The 18,635-nt window shown below is 34.7% G+C and overlaps 1 protein-coding gene across 2 annotated transcripts in view; it reads right to left on the bottom strand.

The window, feature by feature from the left end:
- LOC133517165 (uncharacterized) overlaps positions 1 to 18,635 on the bottom strand; it is a 130,455-nt gene that overhangs the window by 55,374 nt on the left and 56,446 nt on the right. For both annotated transcript variants that reach the window (XM_061850352.1, XM_061850360.1), the window contains exon 5: positions 17,102 to 17,258. In XM_061850352.1, the coding sequence (XP_061706336.1) occupies positions 17,102 to 17,258 (157 nt within the window). The remainder of the gene's footprint in view (positions 1 to 17,101; positions 17,259 to 18,635) is intronic.

Here is an 18,635-nt window from a genome sequence, read left to right as displayed (position 1 = left end):
GATTGATTCATCTCATAGACGGATTGAAACATGTTCAGCGTATAATCGATATGAGAGATCAGGTTTAAGTATAACTACCAATAATTTGATAGTTTTCGATGGAAAGGGTATCATTGCTATAGAAGGGCCATTCATTGGCGACCTTCTGTTTGGTTAGATTTCCCCTTCGCGCCCGAGTTCGATTATAATTTGGGCCGGTGGGGAGGCCTTGGTGTGGGGCCTATTTAACACGCGAGCAGGAAGCGCTCGGCTCGAGCCTTCAAAGTACCTAATCATAAATTGCTGGCGTAGCTACGGCAAATGTTACAACATTAACATTACACTATAGGTAAAGCATGTACTGAAAAAAAAAAACTGTAAATTTCAAGCCCCTGTAATTTTGTTTCTACGCAAGATGTCTAGCTTTCTTACCGCGATAAAAAGTTTTATAATTATATTATATATTCCAATATAAATAATTCTAGTTTTACGCTGTCCGACTTTACACCGGCAAATAGAACAGATCACTGAAAATTGTTGTTTTCCAAATAGCAAGAAAATTTGCTAAATCCTACATGACTGATTGCCGAAACACTTAAAATTACCTCGAAGTTTCGTGAATTTCATAATAAATAACTAATTTACTATGTCGTCTTTTGAACAGAGGCTTCGAAGCGGTAGATCCTTAGGAACAAGTGACCCTGGGCCCATCACAAAGATTGCTAATGGAATTGGCGAAAACGAAGCATATCTGTCATAATTATCGTAAAAACTGGGGTAGATATGCGGCTAAAGTGCAATGAACTACTATGAAAGTTAGTTCGTCGTACGAAGGTTAGGTTAGCTAAACTTACAGAAAATGTGTGTTACTTAATTCTAGGCCAAGTCATAAATCATACAATTTCCTTCGTACAAAAATCGCATTTAGCAGTTGACATAGAATAGAGTAAGAGCTCTAAACGTCCTGCAGTACCGTTCTCTCAACTATTAGTGGGCTCAAATCAAACGTGTATTATGAGACGAATGAAACAGCCAACAAACATTAACAATTTCAGCAGTTGATGGGCTGCTACAGGCAATAATGAAAAACGGGTCCGTAAAAAGCTGCCACTGAATGCGCTAGGAAGAAGCTGTCTATCACTCCTACAGAAAAAAATATAAATAAAAAACGGACAATTATCTAAATTATTTAAATGTCGCTTTTTATTGTAGTTATTCTAAAAACCTTAGGTGTTCTCAATCGCACCAGTTTTTTTTCATTTGAAGTTGACAGTTTTTTTTCGGTACAGCCCTTATACTTAACACGACCTCATAATAATAACATTAATCTATCCATGCACTTTCTTTTTAGTATTAAATACTCGTAGCTATGTCATACAAGCGTCAAAATCCGATTACGAGGACTTTTACGATTTTAACCGCTATGTAGATATTTATTCCGATAAATTCACACCACTGTGGAAGATCAAGCGCATGGACAATAAACGTTGTCATTATTACGGTTTGTTTTCACAAATTGTATCTGGGAGCACAGTACTGCCTCGCCAAGACGAGCAAAGCGAAGCGCAAGGGCACTACCTACCTTTTCTCGAAACGCTTCGTCGTTTTTTGAACCGTCATAACTTGGGTTTAGATTATACCAGATAAACAAAATTCTCGGGATATAATGTCAATAGTGGACTTATTAAGCGTAAAAAAATTAAATTGTTATAGCTCTCATACTTCAGAGTTTATGCATATTTAAAAAACTCTGATTTCGTCACTGACTCACTCACTCACTGATGATCATCAAAAGCTTTAGGGTACTTCCTGATATCCTAGGAAGCTGAAATTTGGTATGTAGGATAGTATTAGTAAATAAACAACAAAAAAAAAATCAAAAACTTGAGATTTTTTTACCCCTAAGGGGTTGAAAAGTGGGGTGGAATTTTGTATGGGGAATCAATAACCGCTGAACCAATTTACCTATAGTTGAAATTTGGCATGTAGATAGTTTTGCTATGGGAAAGGATACAGAATAGTTTTCAATCCCAAAAGCACCCCGTAAGGGTGAAAGGGGGTGAAAAAGGGCGTTATGGGGGGAAAGGTGGTTGAAGTTTAAATGGGGAATATTTCAGGATTTTTAATAGCAAATCACCCCCAGCCCTTTAAATTAGGGGATGCAATATTGTCATAAGTGACTTACAAAAAGAAATGAAATCCTACCAAAAACATTTTCATGTAAAACGTAGCCAAGACGAGACCATAAGGCTCGCACTGTCCAAAAGTTATCCGATCTCTTGTGGAGCCGAGCTTCTAACTCTACAAGCCCTAACTTCACACACTCTACACGTTAGTCAAAATATGTGGCTTGGCCGTTTCGTTACTACAAGAAGTATTGTATAATAAAAAATAATGAATAGTGAATAAATTTTTCACCTTACGCCCATCTGACCGTAGCGAAACGGCCAAGCCATATTATGTTGACTAAGGTGTAGTGTGTGAAGTTAGGGCTTGTAGAGTTAGAAGCTTGGCTCCACAAGAGATCTCATAACTTTTTGACAGTGCGAGCCTTATGGTCTCGTCTTGGATACATTTTACATGAAAGTGTTTTTGAAGGGATCACGTTAACATACCGACTATAAGATAATTGTGTACTAAAACATAACAAGTATGTACCTAAATAATATTACGTCATGACCATTGGCGAAGGCACCTTTAAGGAAAGAGCGTATTCCGATCTTGAAAGCCGGCAACGCACTTAAAACCCCTCTGGTGTTGCAGGTGTCCATGGGCGGCGGTAATCGCTTACCTTCAGATGATTCGTCTGCTCGTTTGTCTCGTATATCATAAAAAATCCTAATGCGTTTTAAACAAACTCAGTATAAATCCTCTGGAGTTGCAGGCGTACATAGGCTACGGAGACTGCTTACCATCAGGCGGGCCGTATGCTTGTTTGCCACCGACGTAGTATAAAAAAAAAAAAAAAAATAATAATTTATTGTTTGTTATTTTATTGATTTAGATTTATATTTGTTTATTTTATAATACATTCATTGCTTTAGACATAAATAAACCCAGCGAAAACATATTTGTTTTGAACGACTACTCGTCCGCGCGGCGAGACGGAGTCCCGCGGGTCGCCAGAGGGCACTGGGGTCGCTTACTTAGTATGACGTAATAATAATTTACAACTCAATCCACGTTTTTATTTTAACTTTGTAGTGACAAAAATTCGCTAAAGCCGCATTATAAAGTTTAATACATATACTTAGGTAGTACTACTACATCATCATCATCATCATCGTAATTCGTAAAACATAGGTACAAAATGTTTGATCTTATAATATAAACATGTCGTGGAGCACTATGTTTTGTCCGTAGGTGTGCGATTTTTTAAATAATGTTTGTCATAATTGTCATGCATAATAATAAAGTAGGTATAAGTCATGCTTATATAAATGAATTAATCAAAAAACTTTTTACAAAAAAAGTAAACCGACTTCAAAAAGATAAAATAAAGAATTATCCTTTTTAAGTATATGCTTTACGAACTGATATGTTTGAAGTCGGTGCCAATCCAAATTTTAAAGCATACCATGATTTTGGTGCGATTTGATAAGGATGCGGCTATATAAGTATGTACAATATGTTGGATTGCTTTACATGATAGCAATGGACATCATTTCTATAGGTAGGTACTTAAGAACACATGGTGGAAACTTCTTAGCGCAGTCCGTACCATGTTTGTCGGTATATTAGTATAAATTCAAGGCGTATAAAATTTATTAAAGCTTTTTTACTAATTTTCGAACTATCCATAGCGCACAAGTGTGGAATTGAGACTGAGTTATTTTGCAGGCCCTTATCCAGAGAACTTCATTTCAAAATATAAAACAATTCCAGGACCGTCTTCAGGGCTTAAACTTTTACTTTCATGCCAATTTTTTTCCTAAATCGATTCAGATGCTTAGCCGTGAAAGAGATAGATATAATTAATTCCACGTTTATAATACTTATTACTACAGTTGTAATGTGATTTGTAAAAAAAACTGTAAATTTCAACAGTACATCAGACATGAAGCTGATTATTTTTGACCGGTATCGTTACTATTTGGCTTGGTACCGACAACAACTTCAAATATATCATTTGGTAAAGCATATACATACCTAAAAAAGGATGATATATTATTTTATCCTTTTTGAAGTCGGTTTACTTTTTTTTTGTAAATAGTTTTTATTTTACCATTTTTAGTTTTAAGGCTATGAGTGACGTGTGACCCATGAATGAAAAACACAATCATGTTTTACACTCAATCCGTTAACTTTAATAAATAATCAGGATTTTCCTCGAGTCCGTCTGGGAAATCATTCCTGCCACTACTCTAACAATAAGTCTATCCTCCGCTCTGCCACTGACCCAATCACTCCATCCATCCATTAAAACATTTATTTACATCACAAAACAACCATATACAAGTACAAAAGTCATGGAGTGTCATGGAGTCACTCAACCCTCCGATCAGTAAACCTCACAGCACATCAACCCCTGATCACTGAAACCCTTGACCCTGAACAACTAAACCTTCAAGCACCATTCCCCGACCCCTCAACATCATCAACAACATCATTTATCTCATTTTCCTAACCCCTAATTCCTCTACTTCCAACCCCGACCACTCATCTCCTACCCCCTGATTTCTCAACTCCCAACCCCTCAGTCCCCGACCGATCAACTCACCACCCCCTCAACCCTGACTTAAGCCCCAACCCCTCAACCCCCAACCTCAGATCCCCGTCTAACTTCACCACCACCGTCTATCTCACAAACCTCTCACACATACACTCTTATTTCCATTTATTTACCTACACTTTTATTTACCTACATCAAAAATCATAATACACCCAATTATAAGAGGGAAGTTCCACATATCGCCCGTGGTCTTCATAGTCAGTAAGTAACCTTACCACGAGTTTGACACTGACATATTCGCTAGCGTAACTTACTTTCCATGCATCTCGCTCGTACTGGCATTCTATTAGTGCGAGTGAGATGTATAGAAAGTAAGTTACGAACACGTCAGCTAATATGTAGAGTCAAACTCGTGGTAAGGCTACAGTTGCACTAAATCAAATTGGTAGTTTTCGAGAAGAAATGCTTGAGTTTCTTAAGAATACAGTTGAATCACCATACACATGCCTTTAAAAATTGAGGAGTTCCCTTTATTCCTCATGGATCCCATCATCAGATCAGAACCAAATTAAAATGGTACCAACTTGGAAGTAACTCCCTTCAAACAAAAAAGAATTAGTCAAATCGAACCACGGGTGTCGGAGTAATCGGTGAACGTACATTAAAAAAAAAAATTGCCACAACCGAATACAGAACCTCCTCCTTCTATGAAATTGAAGTCGGTTAAAAATAGAAGAATTTCATGTATAATAATAAACGTAATATAAATAGTCGTGCACATAGCGAATAATGACGACACATGTTGGACAAGTTCTAATGATCTTGTAACAAATTCTGGTTAGTAAATAAATTCAATATATCTAATGAATTATTTAAAAAATTCAATACAGAAGTTTCAATATTTAAGCTTTTTAGGCTTTCGTAGTCACCTGGAAATCCTTATAGTTTCTCCACGTCGCGTACGGACGTACGCGGACGGGCTTTGCTCTGTGATCGTTAGTGCTAGTAAGCTGCAATTTGGCATGGATACATAAATCATGCATGACAATAGAATGGTCAAATACAAAAAAAATCAGAAATAAATCAGAAAAATAATCCCAATAGTGTGGGGTATCGCTGAATAGGTCTTTTAAAATGAATAAGGGTTTCCAAAAACCATTATTTGATAAAGTTAATATTTTTGGAAATAATCGATCTGAAAAAAAAACAAATATGTCACCCCAAAATATGAAAAAAAATTGTAAAACATAATCTTGATAAATACTTTCAATGAAAACTAGAGCGAACATGATCGGTTTAGCCTTTCTAGAGTTATTGCAAAAAACTTCTCTTCTTAGTAAAAAAAAAGCGGCCAAGTGCGAGTCGGACTCGCGCATGAAGGTTTTCGTACCATTTAAGACGTATTAAAAAAAATCTACTTACTAGATCTTGTTCAACATTTTACCACTTTGGACACACATTTTACCACTTTGGAAGTGTCTCTCGCGCAAACTATTCAGTTTAGAAAAAAATTATACTAGGAACCTAAATATCATTTTTGAAGACCTATCCATAGCCCCATACCCCACACGTATGGGTTTGATGAAAAAAAATTTTTAAAATTTTTATGACGTATTAAAAAAAAAAAACTACTCACTAGATCTCGTTCAAACCAATTTTCGGTGGAAGTTTGCATGGTAATGTATATCATATATTGTTTTTAGTTTTTTCATTCTGTTATTTTAGAAGTTACGGGGGGGGGGGGGGGGGACACATTTTACCACTTTGGAAGTGTCTCTCGCGCAAACTATTCAGTTTAGAAAAAAATGATATTAGAAACCTCAATATCATTTTTGAAGACCTATCCATGAATACCCCACACGTATGGGTTTGATGAAAAAATATTTTTTGAGTTTCAGTTCTAAGTATGGGGAACCCCCAAAATTTATTGTTTTTTTTTTTTCTATTTTTGTGTGAACATCTTAATGCGGTTCATAGAATACATCCACTTACTAAGTTTGAACAATATAGCTCTTATAGTTTCGGAAAAAAGTGGCTGTGACAGAATCGGACAGACAGACGGACATGACGAATCTATAAGGGTTCCGTTTTTTGCCATTTGGCTACGGAACCCTAAAAAAGACGTACAAAGCGCTGCGAAGGTACTCCCTTATGCTTGTAATGTACATGATACTTACTAATTAATAGCCCTCGTTTGGCCTATTCTGACAAAAATGGTAACTACGATACCCTACACTGAGCATGGCCCGATACGCTCTTGGCCGATTTTTTTACTTTCTAAATGACAAGAAAATGGTACCATTCGATTGTTTTTATTGATAAATAAATTGTATAGCAACTACTGTACCCCTAGTGTAAATAAATTCGATTTCCAAACGTAACGTACGCGTTTGCGTTTAGTCTCATTTTGTATTGGATTTCGAAAGAGCGCGCCAAGCGGGACGTTTTGGAAACTCAAAATCCTATACAAAATGAGACTTAACGCAAACGCGTTCGTCACGTTATGATGTCGAAAGTTACACTAGGGGTACAGGTATAGGTACATAAACGCAATATTTCACCGGCAAAATAGCAATTTTCTTGTTTTCCATAAACGGCTTAATGATAGTGATCGTGACTTCGCGATCACGTACAGTTTAAGTAGTAAGAAAAGAGAATACCACTCGACAGCTGTTTCTAAATTTTGTATTGCATTAATGCTATGGGTAATACAAAGGCATTTGATCTTCAAAATGAACCGGATTGACAGATAACATTAAACAAAACTTGTCATCTAGCCTATTAAATAATATTTGTTTTCCTCCTAGGTATTTATCCTAAGGCAACTAAATTGTAGGTTTTTCTTTGGTTGTGGTTGATTAATTGAAACTTGTATGCAAATAAGAAATAAGTTGCCTTATTTCAGCGCTTATTATTAACAAGGCATCTTTAATAAATAAATATTGTGATAAACGTGAGCGCATCATGGATTGGCCGTGGCTACTGGCGCGGGTACTGGGACGTGTTCACGCAACGAGGTCGCGGGCTCGCCATCAATCGTGCTATAGCCACCATCGGTCTACTTCGCCCTCGATCTATTGATACCTTCTTGGACTTTTGAGTCAGTGAGTAACCAAGATTCATACAGGCGGCATATAATTATTCAGCTTCGCTTGGCCATTTGCAACTTAAATACTAAATGTACGGAACATAACCTAATATCGAATCGTGCCATTGCCTGACTAATTCAGTGATTATAACTTCACTTCACCTAAAAATGCAAATCATTACATTAATCCCTGTATTTCTGAATATAAGAAGTATCCTCTCTTTCGGTATGATAAATTAGCTGATTACTAAATAAATTACCAATGGAGCCTTGTATGAAAATATTTATTTGTTTAACAAGTTAAGTTAAGCTAGTTAAGTCCGTTTATTTTATGTATGTTTTAGTGAGAGCGTGTTCATCTCTATATTGTATGTATCTAACAATGTAACCTATTATCCTGTCGCATACTTCTGTTGTTTCTCCAATAAAAAGAAAAAAAAAACAAAAAACAAGAGAGCAAAGTTTGATATTTCTTTGAGTGCTTATTTTGAGTTCCGTGCAAGCGAAAGATTCTATAATTTAGAATGTTGAGCGTAGTAAGGGACTCAAAAGCGCACGAGACGTAGATAACTTTGATCTCATGTAGTACACAAAAAAATTCACGACAGCAGTTAGAACATATTTGGAAGGAAAAAATACAACAACTGGAGTGGCCTTTAAGAGCGTACCCCTCTGTCGAAAATCTCGGCCAATGGTCATATGTATTGTATGGACTGACGTGTATCTGACATGGCTATTCGTACGTTACGTACAAATAGTCATACATGTGAGTGGGACAACATAACGTTTAAGTGACCTAATACAAATTCGAAATATTCTATTGTCTTTGTCCCTTTCACGTCATTAGCAAAAAGAAAGAGAGAAAAAAATCATTAGTGATTCAATAGTATATTGACGGTTTATATTAGACCCCCGAAATAAGTCAGACCGCATCGTTCCAAAACACTCTACGAGTCCTCAATCGTAATAATTAATTAATGAAATAAAAGTTTAACATTTCATAAAAACATCATATTTTACGTATTTTATTATACAATCAAAACAATAAACTTATAAAAAAATACGCAATTGTTACGCAAAGTGAATAATTCTACTTTTAACGATCACTACTACCTATAGTTGACAAATAGTAGTATCCGCAATTCGGACCGTATCTTTTTTTTGAACTGTCAATTGATGTTCGTTATTTCGTTATTTTTCTATTATATTAGGTATTGAAATTTCTTTCGTTTTGTTTTATTGCGGGAATTAAACTTAATTGTTAGAATGAATACCTTCAGAAAACATGAGTGAAATAGTGATGAAAATGGATTACATTTTTTCAGGTTGTATTGTTACCTTCCAAATATGTTCTAACTGCTGTCGTGTAAAATTTTGTCTACTACACGAGATCAAAGTTATTTACATCTCGTGCGCTTTTGAACCTGTTACTGCGCTCAAGATTCTAATTATATAATCGTTCGCTTGCACCGGACTCAAAATAAGTACTCGAAGAAATATCAAAGTTTGCTCTCTTGTTGTACAAATAACTATTATTATGTATTTCTAGTTTCCGTTTCAATTACCCCCAATATTACGACTACTTTGCGTATTAAAATGCGTATTGATTAAATAACAAAACAGTACGAACTTTTATACGCTATAGTATGGTCGGTGGCCTAATTTAAGTAACCAAGTAGCCATACTAGTTGTATAGAAATGTGGATACTTATGTTAGGGAACCGACTGTACCAAGTGGGCCGAAAAACGATGATCTTCTTTTACCTATATTTTGACAGTGACGGCATACCACATGTTATGATTATGAATTTTAGCGTCGTATGATTCCCTAAACTACCTCAACATGGAAAAGCTTTAATATGTGCATTTAATAGCTTAGTTTGATCGTTGTTCTACATCATTAAGTTAAATAGACCTCAATGCGGCATTTAGTCTCGCCCGGAGATTATTTATTAAAATCAAGGTTTCATTCAGCGATTATTAGATACCGAGGAGATTATCCCTACGTATAGCTAAATCATTTATCACATAGCTTTCTTCATGAAACCACTTGATTAGCGACGGCTAATTAATATGGCTTTCGCTACGGCAGACAAATGGCGATTCGTAAGGGAACATTCATCTTCCCTAAGATATAAACATATAATTATTAAATGTGTATTTTTATTTATCATAATATAAAAAAAATACAAAAACTTGGATAAGACAACTTTTGATGCCCTCAGTTTTCTTACGTTTTTATTCCGGTACCTCGAAGTATAACAAACTAAAATGGGACCACTTCTTTTCATTATTTATATTAACCCTTTACCAGGCCCCGAAGAACCAGCGTACTTTATATGCTGTTGCAACCGTATTGATCGCCTTGTAAAAAAATGTATTTATGAAAGTCGGAGATCTTCCTTTAAACCAGAAATAAAAATGTGGGTTACGGTTATCCCATCGCCTGTCTAAGTAATGAACTGTCATACTAGATTTTGTCTTATTATATTCTTGATCAGGCCAAGGGATATATTCCACCCACATCTTATATCGGTTATAATAGTCAAGGTTTAACTCCAAATCTCCTACGAAACATTATATAAATCACTACTTAGTCTACTTACTTACGTGAGTTTTTATGACATGACAAGACAATTTACCGGGCCATGGGAAAAATAGCTCCCACACAGTTAAACTCTAATAAGGCCATGGGATAATGTCAACCCACATCCTAATTTTGGTCATACACAATAATGCATGAATATTTAGCAATGTTTACAATTACATTAGCTTTCAACACTCAAAATCTACAAAATATCAAAAAATTGTTGGACCTATGTACTTCTGTTTCATAGAAATTATGGAAAGTGTTCGAATTTCTCCGTAGTTTACTGAAATTAGCGTTCAAGTGAATTTAAACGGCTGCCAAAGATATATTCGCAATTTAGAAGCGTGTTGTGAATGAAGATCATAAAATAATATTTTCAAGGATTGACAAAATATTTTGTAGGTGGTTTGGAGTCAAAACCTGACTACGGTCACCGATATAAGATGTGGGTGGAATATATCCCTTGGCCTGGTAAAGGGTTAATGACATAAGCAAGCTTAATCTACATGGTGACATATCCCTATATGCGAATGACACATGTATTTTCTATCATGGGAGCCCAATAACTGACATCACTAAATTAGCACAGGAAGACCTCGAAATGTTACATGAATGGTTTCAATACAATTTGCTTACAATCAATGCATCGAAAACATTGTACATCATATTCAAATCTAAAAACAATAAATATCCTACTTTTAATCCATTAACTGTTAACAATATCCTAATCAACCAATCATCACAAGGGAAGTACCTCGGTCTTATATTAGATGACGGCCTAACATGGAATGCTCACATAAAACAAATTAAGTCTAAGTTGTCTTCTATTTTGGCTTCCATTAGAAACATTGTAAAGTGCGTTCCCAATCATGTACGCTAGAATATATACAACTCACTGATCAAATCCCGAATGAACTACCTTATCAAAATCTGGGGCAGTGCCTGCAAAACAAGTCTTAAAGAAATCTAAATTGTCCAAAATAAAATAATAAAAAAACTTTTTCATCTGGATCACCTAACACCTACAGCAACAGTATGTCCCAAAACTAAGCTAATGAGCATTAACCAACTTTATTTTTATAACACCATTACACTAATAAGAAACATACTCCACAAAAAAATACACTGTCAAATCTCATTTAAAACAAAAAAATAAAGTGGAAAAAGAATTCTCCGAAGTGCAAATAATCTATGCCTTACTTTCCCGCGAACTATAAATTTTGGAAATAAAAATATAACATACCAAGGTGCACGTATGTACAACGATCTTCCCAAAAATATAAAAGACACTGGAAGTTTTTCAATATTTAAAAATAAATTAAAATCTCATATACTCTCTGATATCCCGGTTATCTAAATACGGCCCAGTAGGGCTAAGATGGTCGGCTCTTTATCATTTGTCACCATACCTGTCCCGTTCTAACAAGTATGTAAGTGCGAAAGTGACGGGCATAGTGACAAGTGATAAAAATGGAACCATGATGCCGCCGCTGGCAAACACATCGTCTTGTCGCGAGCTTAGTAACCGGCCGGTCGCCCGGTACCAAAGCGAATAACATTAATATTTTTTTTACTCCTACCTGGCATTGTATATATTGATAACTTAAAAAAGGAAAAGAATATGTAAATGTGATTTTTGTGTCGTGATATTTATTGTCTGTTAGTAAATAATATTAATATACTCAACTAATTCTCACTCAATACTTACAAGTTTGAGAAACTTTGTTTTAATCTATAGCTTTTTCTGCTACAACTATTAATGTAGACGCTCATGAATTATAATAACTTGTTATTTGTTCTGTATTTTAAACTACCTACCTACTCATTAAGTGAAATGTAAATTTCTTTTGAGTAAATAAATGTCTTTAACCAGAAATGATTTGTGTAGGTAGGGGAGTCGGATATATCGTACCAGTTTTTACATCAACTTGGATATTTTGTTTTTGGAGATAGTTACAAATATGTTTTACTGTGCATATAAAAGTTCAGTTACTTGGCTACATTCATTATGAAGATGAGCATTCTGAGATTAAATTAACAAAGTCAAAATGAATTTCTTCGGAAGCACTGCCATCGGTACGATTTACCCGACCAGTTGGTTAAATCGTACCACCCATAATAAAATTGTATCTATGAAACGTTTTGCAAGTTTATTGCTTATTTTAGGCTTGAATAACAAATATTTATTACGGGAATCCGAAATCATACTTACACGACTCAAAAATACTTGGTCGTTTAAATCGTACCTATGCTAGTATGCTATAGTACGATTTAAACGACTAGCTATTTTTATTAAATAATCGGTATAATAACCAAAGTATAAAAACTAGATAATTTTAAACAACTACACAGTAAACCCGTTTATATATTTATAGTTACTTATATACTTTTAATTTGGTATTTTTAACTTATCTTGACCATAAGTTATGGTATTACAAATACACATTAAAAGTTAGATCAAGTCTAACCACATATTTCATCTCTCTTTTGTTCGATGGTAGTCATATACCATATTTGATTAGATTACTGAGCTTAATTCTATTAGCGCACTGTTTGGTGCATTATGTGTAAATAAACTAAGTTGTTTAGTGGGTAAACTATAGGTGGTACGATTTAACCGGCGGTACAATACAGCCTATATGTTACATTAAAAACCAGTTTTAAGTGAAAACGTATTTTTTCTTAGTTAAATCTACTTTCCACGATATTCTGCCAGAGTCAAAATGGGTGACCACGAGCGAAGCGAAGTTAACCATGACCAAACTGGCGTAGGTAATAGATATTTTTTTTAATTTTCATTATGCCCATGGTCATTGGTCATATTGGAATTATTCGGCATAATGTTTCTTCAAGTATATACGTGTTTTACTTTTAAAATACTGACGTTTATAATTTTTTTGTGGATGATTATAAATATTTAATTTAATAGCTGTTTAAAATATTTTTACATAATTTTCAATCGTGGCTGAATGCCAGTTGGGTTTGTGCCTTCGATGCCTACCCGGTCAAAAAATGACAATATGGCGGACGATTGATTGAAATATCACCGCTATTTAAGAATTGTTTCGCTTAAAATTTAGATTTTTTTCCCTAGTGTAATGAAAAACATTGTGTGTAACTTCGGGGGTAAGAATATGGCAAACTCGGGCCTTTAAATAACCCTCGTTTACAATATCTTGATTACCTCCCTCATTGCACAATGTACCTAAGTAGTATTTTGTGTTACGTGTATCGTCCACGTATCGTCTAATAAAAAATCTAGTTTTCACTGAAATAAATATTTGAACAATCAATCAAAACTAGTTTTCACCAAGGTAGTTTACGAAAACTAGTTTTGACTAAAAGATAAACTTGAGAGATTGAGAGCTATTTAAATATGTACAATACCTATGATATTTTAACTATAGACACCTATGGTATCTATTATAATAAATTTCATGGAAATACATACTAAATTATATCTAAACATAAAAGTAGTTAAAAACTAAACATAAATAAAAATTCTACTTCAGTACGCATAGCTATATTACTAACAAAACCAACAAATTATTATTATTATTATTATTATTATTTATTTATTTAATATTAGCACTAACAGATAAACCTTACATGCTAACACTCAGATTACATTTAGGTGTATTTACTTCTTAACTTATAATAGCAATATACAATACATTTCTTTTTTTTTTTTTTTAGGTAGTTTGTAGGTTTAATACCAAACCATAAGTTGTTTGCCAAACACAAATACCTACCTACAATAATGAATATTCTATTTACTCATGAAAACATGCCAATGTTTACGCTGTCACACAGTTGGTTGCAATATCTATTAGGTTAGCGAGTCACTCTACTGACGATGACGGTGGCCATAATTAGAATCACGGAAAGATTGGGCACGGAGCATGAAACACCTCAACTGAAATACATACTCATTTAAATTAACAAGGTTTTTTTGGAATTGCTCTAGATTTAAGTTGGGATGCCATGCCCCAATACGGATAAAACATGTATTTCCTGGCTCTGACAGGCGTATTCTGATTTTATATGAACAATCTTAGGGAAACATGCAATATTGGGATAGGAAAAGTGTTGTACGTTTTTTATTCTAAAGCTAAAAGTCGGACTAAGTCAAGTGCATGGCATTTGTGAAGACAAAGTGTTGGAATGTCATAATAAATGACGAGTTTCTTTGAAAGTATGATGTTTATAATGACACTCTTTCACTTTGCTCTGTTCAAACTGTGCGAAGTTAGCTTAGACTGACTCTTGTTACCAATCTGAAAACACAAATATTTTAGGAGTCCAATTTGAACATATATTATGACATCTATAAAATATGTCACTCAGTTCGATATGGTTCGCACGTAAATTTCACTCGTAATTGTCCATACACGTATTGGCGCGAGCGAGACGCACGGGCAAATGATGGTTGATTGTGTTGTGATTGTTTGTGCCCGAAAGTATATTCCGATCTTGGAAGATTTAGTAAATTCCGATTCAACTCACGAATTTAGTTCAAAAATATTTGCTACAGTTAATACAATATAGAAGATAGATGTTATGATTTTAACTCTCTAGAGAGCGCTGGAGAATTATATGTATCCATATTTTAAATTTGATATTTAGAGTACGTAGCACACATCCATCAACTAATTTCATACTTTCTAGAAAACGAACCATCGCGCTGCAAGTATTGAGTTGCTCTACGAGAAGGTACTCAATCAGTTTATTGAAAGGTAAGCCCTATAAATAAAATGTTGAAATTCATACATGTATGTAACAGCGTGATACCTTAGGATAAGTTGTTTAAACTTTTAACCCCTACTCAACATACTTACGTGGAACAATAACGCGACCAATAAAGGCCTGTACCGAAAAAAAACCTGTAAAATTCAAGCCGCTGTAATTTTGTTTCTAAGCAGGATAACTATGGCTTTCTTACCGCAATAAAAAGTCTTATTATTATATTATATATTCCAATATAAATAGTTCTGGTTTTACGCTGTTCGACTTTACAACGGCAAAAAAAGAGATCACTGAAAATTGGCCTTTTCCAAGCAGCAAGAAAATGTACCACATCCTACATGCCTGATTTCAAAACACTTAAAACACTAATTTAGTATGTTGTCTCTTAAACAGTGGCTTCGAAGCGGTATATCTCTAGGAACATGTGACCCTGGACCCATCATAAAGATTACTAATAGAATTTGCGAAAACGAAGCATACCTGTTATTATTATCGTAAAAACTGCGGTAGATATGCGGCTAAAGTGCAACGAACTACGATGAAAGTCAGTGCAGTTCTTCGTACGAAGGTTAGGATAGCTAAAGTTACAGAAAAGGTGTGTTACTTAATTCTACGCCAAGTCGATAATCATACAATTTCCTTCGTACAAAAATCGCATTTGGCAGTTGACATAGAATAGAGTAAGAGCTCCAAACGTCCTGCAGTGCCGTTCTCTCAACCATTATTGGGCTCAAATCCAAAGTGTATGAAAAACAAAGAATGAAACAGCCAAAAAACAATTACAATTCCAGCAGGTAATAGGCTGCTGCAGGCAAACATGAAAAACGGCTCCGTAAAAAGCTGCCGCTGAATGCGCTAGGAAGAAGCTGCCTATCACTCCTACAGAACAAAATAAAAATATCTAAATTAAGAGTCGATTTTTATTGTAGTTATTCTAAAAACCTTAGTTTATAAACTGAAATAAATTTCATATACTAAGAAAAAGTGACCAAGGCCTTAACCTTAGTTTGTTCTCAATCGCATCAGTTTTTTTCATTTGAAGTTTACAGTTTTTTTCGGTACACCCCTTATATTATAGAGATGAGCCGAACACGGACTTTGCTAAGTACGAATATTCGGCCGAATGTTCGATTCAAATCTTACCGAATCGAATATTCCTCCGAATTATTCGGTTCATTTGTATTATCCTTATAAACCATTTGAAAACGCTTCAATTACATTAGCAGCTAAAGATTAATCGTTTCCTAGGCAATTCCCTAAAACAAATAGGTTAAAAGACAAGGGACTCGCAGACTTTTCAACACTATCCAATACATCTTATGGATTCAACATGTTCGATAATGTGTTTTGGTGTAACGTAAAAGAGAGTCGGTACTTGAAAAGTCCTGGAGGAGCTTACATTTTACAATGATGCAAACATAATAAAATATTTTGCTGAATATTCGGCACTTTAACCTGGTAATTCGGCCGAATACGACATTAGAAAACTTGCCGAACATCCTTAACATTATTACATATACATACACAAACAGAATAATAATATATACTGATAGCATCGATTTCACTACTTAGATATACTTAACTTATTTTCTGTATTCTACTAATTGCAGCAATTAAAAAAAAACATAAATGTAAGCAAAATCTGTTAAATGCATGCCGTGTTTGCCTGTAATTGGGTGAATACTCAAACAATTTTATTTTGTAACTTGTCATTTATAAGTATTTTTTTGTATTTTCCTGTTGGCAAACCTAAATAAATAAACATATGTAATACATACATATGCCAAACATATACCAAAAAAAACGTCCTTCACCAGAAAACAGGATATATTTACAAGTATTGTTGTGTATGTGCTACACCTTACCCTCCCACGTGACATAACTTACTATATAAGCTCCTACATGTGTTATTCTATTCATAATAAACCTATACTCATGACCGAGGAGTTCTTCTTCAACTCCATTCCTCATATAATAAGCTGCGTAACAAGATAATAAGCTGCGATAGGATAAGGTAAGTACTCACGAGTCCAGTCGTAAACTCCGTCAATGTTGGTTCGCTCCTCGGCCCACAGGAGGTAGCGGTAGTGAGGCTGGTCGTTGTCAGTGAATTCGAAACCCTCCAACGGAGGTACACCATTCCTTGTGAATTCCGCCAATTGGTTTGACAGCTCGAAGTTAGCCTAAAAGTAAAATAAAAGTTATCGAAAATTGAAATAATTAAATATTTTTATTACTACATTGTGGAGAAATCAGAGACTATAAAACAATCATGAATATCATCACCAACAGAAATTATGGGTTCTGTTAGATTAAACAAAATTGAGGTGAAACACATTCCAGAAAACAAAACACTTTATTATTATTATTTAAACTTTATTGCACAAGTACAAGTATAACGTACAACAGGTGGACTTAATGCCTTGAGGCATTCTCTACCAGTCAACCACTGGGCCAAACAGAAATTTGCTAAGGTGGATGCAGTGTGAAAAAAAAAATTCCAAAATTAAATACTAAGTCTAATACTAATAAGCCAGTATACAAACTAATAGGTAATATATATATATAATACTTTTATAAACTACACAAATTATCATTATAAATACATATATATATATATATATATATATATATTAATTACATAATATACTATACAATATACATAAATATACTTCTGCATGTGTGCAGGGCAGGGGGTGGGGGGAGGGGGGGACAGTATCTAGCAGCTGCTTGTAGAGAATTCGTTTGAAATTCAGCTTGTTTGGGGCTTGTCTAATCGTTAGAGGAAGCGCATTCCAAAGACGGATTGCTTGAACAGCGAAAGAAGACGTTAGGAAACCAGTATGGTGAGGGAGAACAGAGAGTTTAAGAAAACGGGCAGAGCGCAGCTCGCAGCCTGGGCGGGGGGTCATAAAGTTGAAGTTACATTTGAGATATTCTGGAGTGGAGGGCTCGAATAGGATAGAGAAAAGTGAGGAGAGTATTCGAAAGGAACGGCGCTGACGTATGGGAAGCCACTTGAGCTGACGACGGTAGCTGGATATATGATCAAACTTTTGAATTCCAAGTGATACTTATAACAAGGTTACTTCGGAGTGTACTTCCAGATGTCCGAAGTGACAGATCATTTGCCTATAAAATTATTAAGAAAAACCTGTAAATATGTGCGATAATTATTAGAGATCCTCACTAAGTTAACTCCCTTTTATACCTACATATACGCAATAAACAGTCTGCCGGTACCTACTTATTTATTCCAGATAAACATGTGATATGTGTCATGCAACAACTTTTTAACAAGCATTTGAAAGTAAACTTGTGAGCTTGTGTCATGGCTACATAATTATAATTCAAAAAAACATTTTTGTTGAAGTTTAATGAGTAATATTGTTGTTTATTGGGTAATGAACTGATCGTTAATTAAACTAAAAACAGTAGCTTTTTATAATTTTCCTCCTTCTGTATTTTAAGACAAGTTCGACTTTATTTTTCATATACCTACATGGAATTAACCAATGTCGGTAAAATGTTTCCTAACGCTTTAGGAAATCTTTCCGGCA

This window comes from Cydia pomonella, chromosome 1 (genome assembly GCF_033807575.1).
Source record: "Cydia pomonella isolate Wapato2018A chromosome 1, ilCydPomo1, whole genome shotgun sequence".
Classification (NCBI taxonomy): Eukaryota; Metazoa; Arthropoda; class Insecta; order Lepidoptera; family Tortricidae; genus Cydia; species Cydia pomonella.
This window is presented reverse-complemented; position numbering and strand designations above follow the sequence as displayed.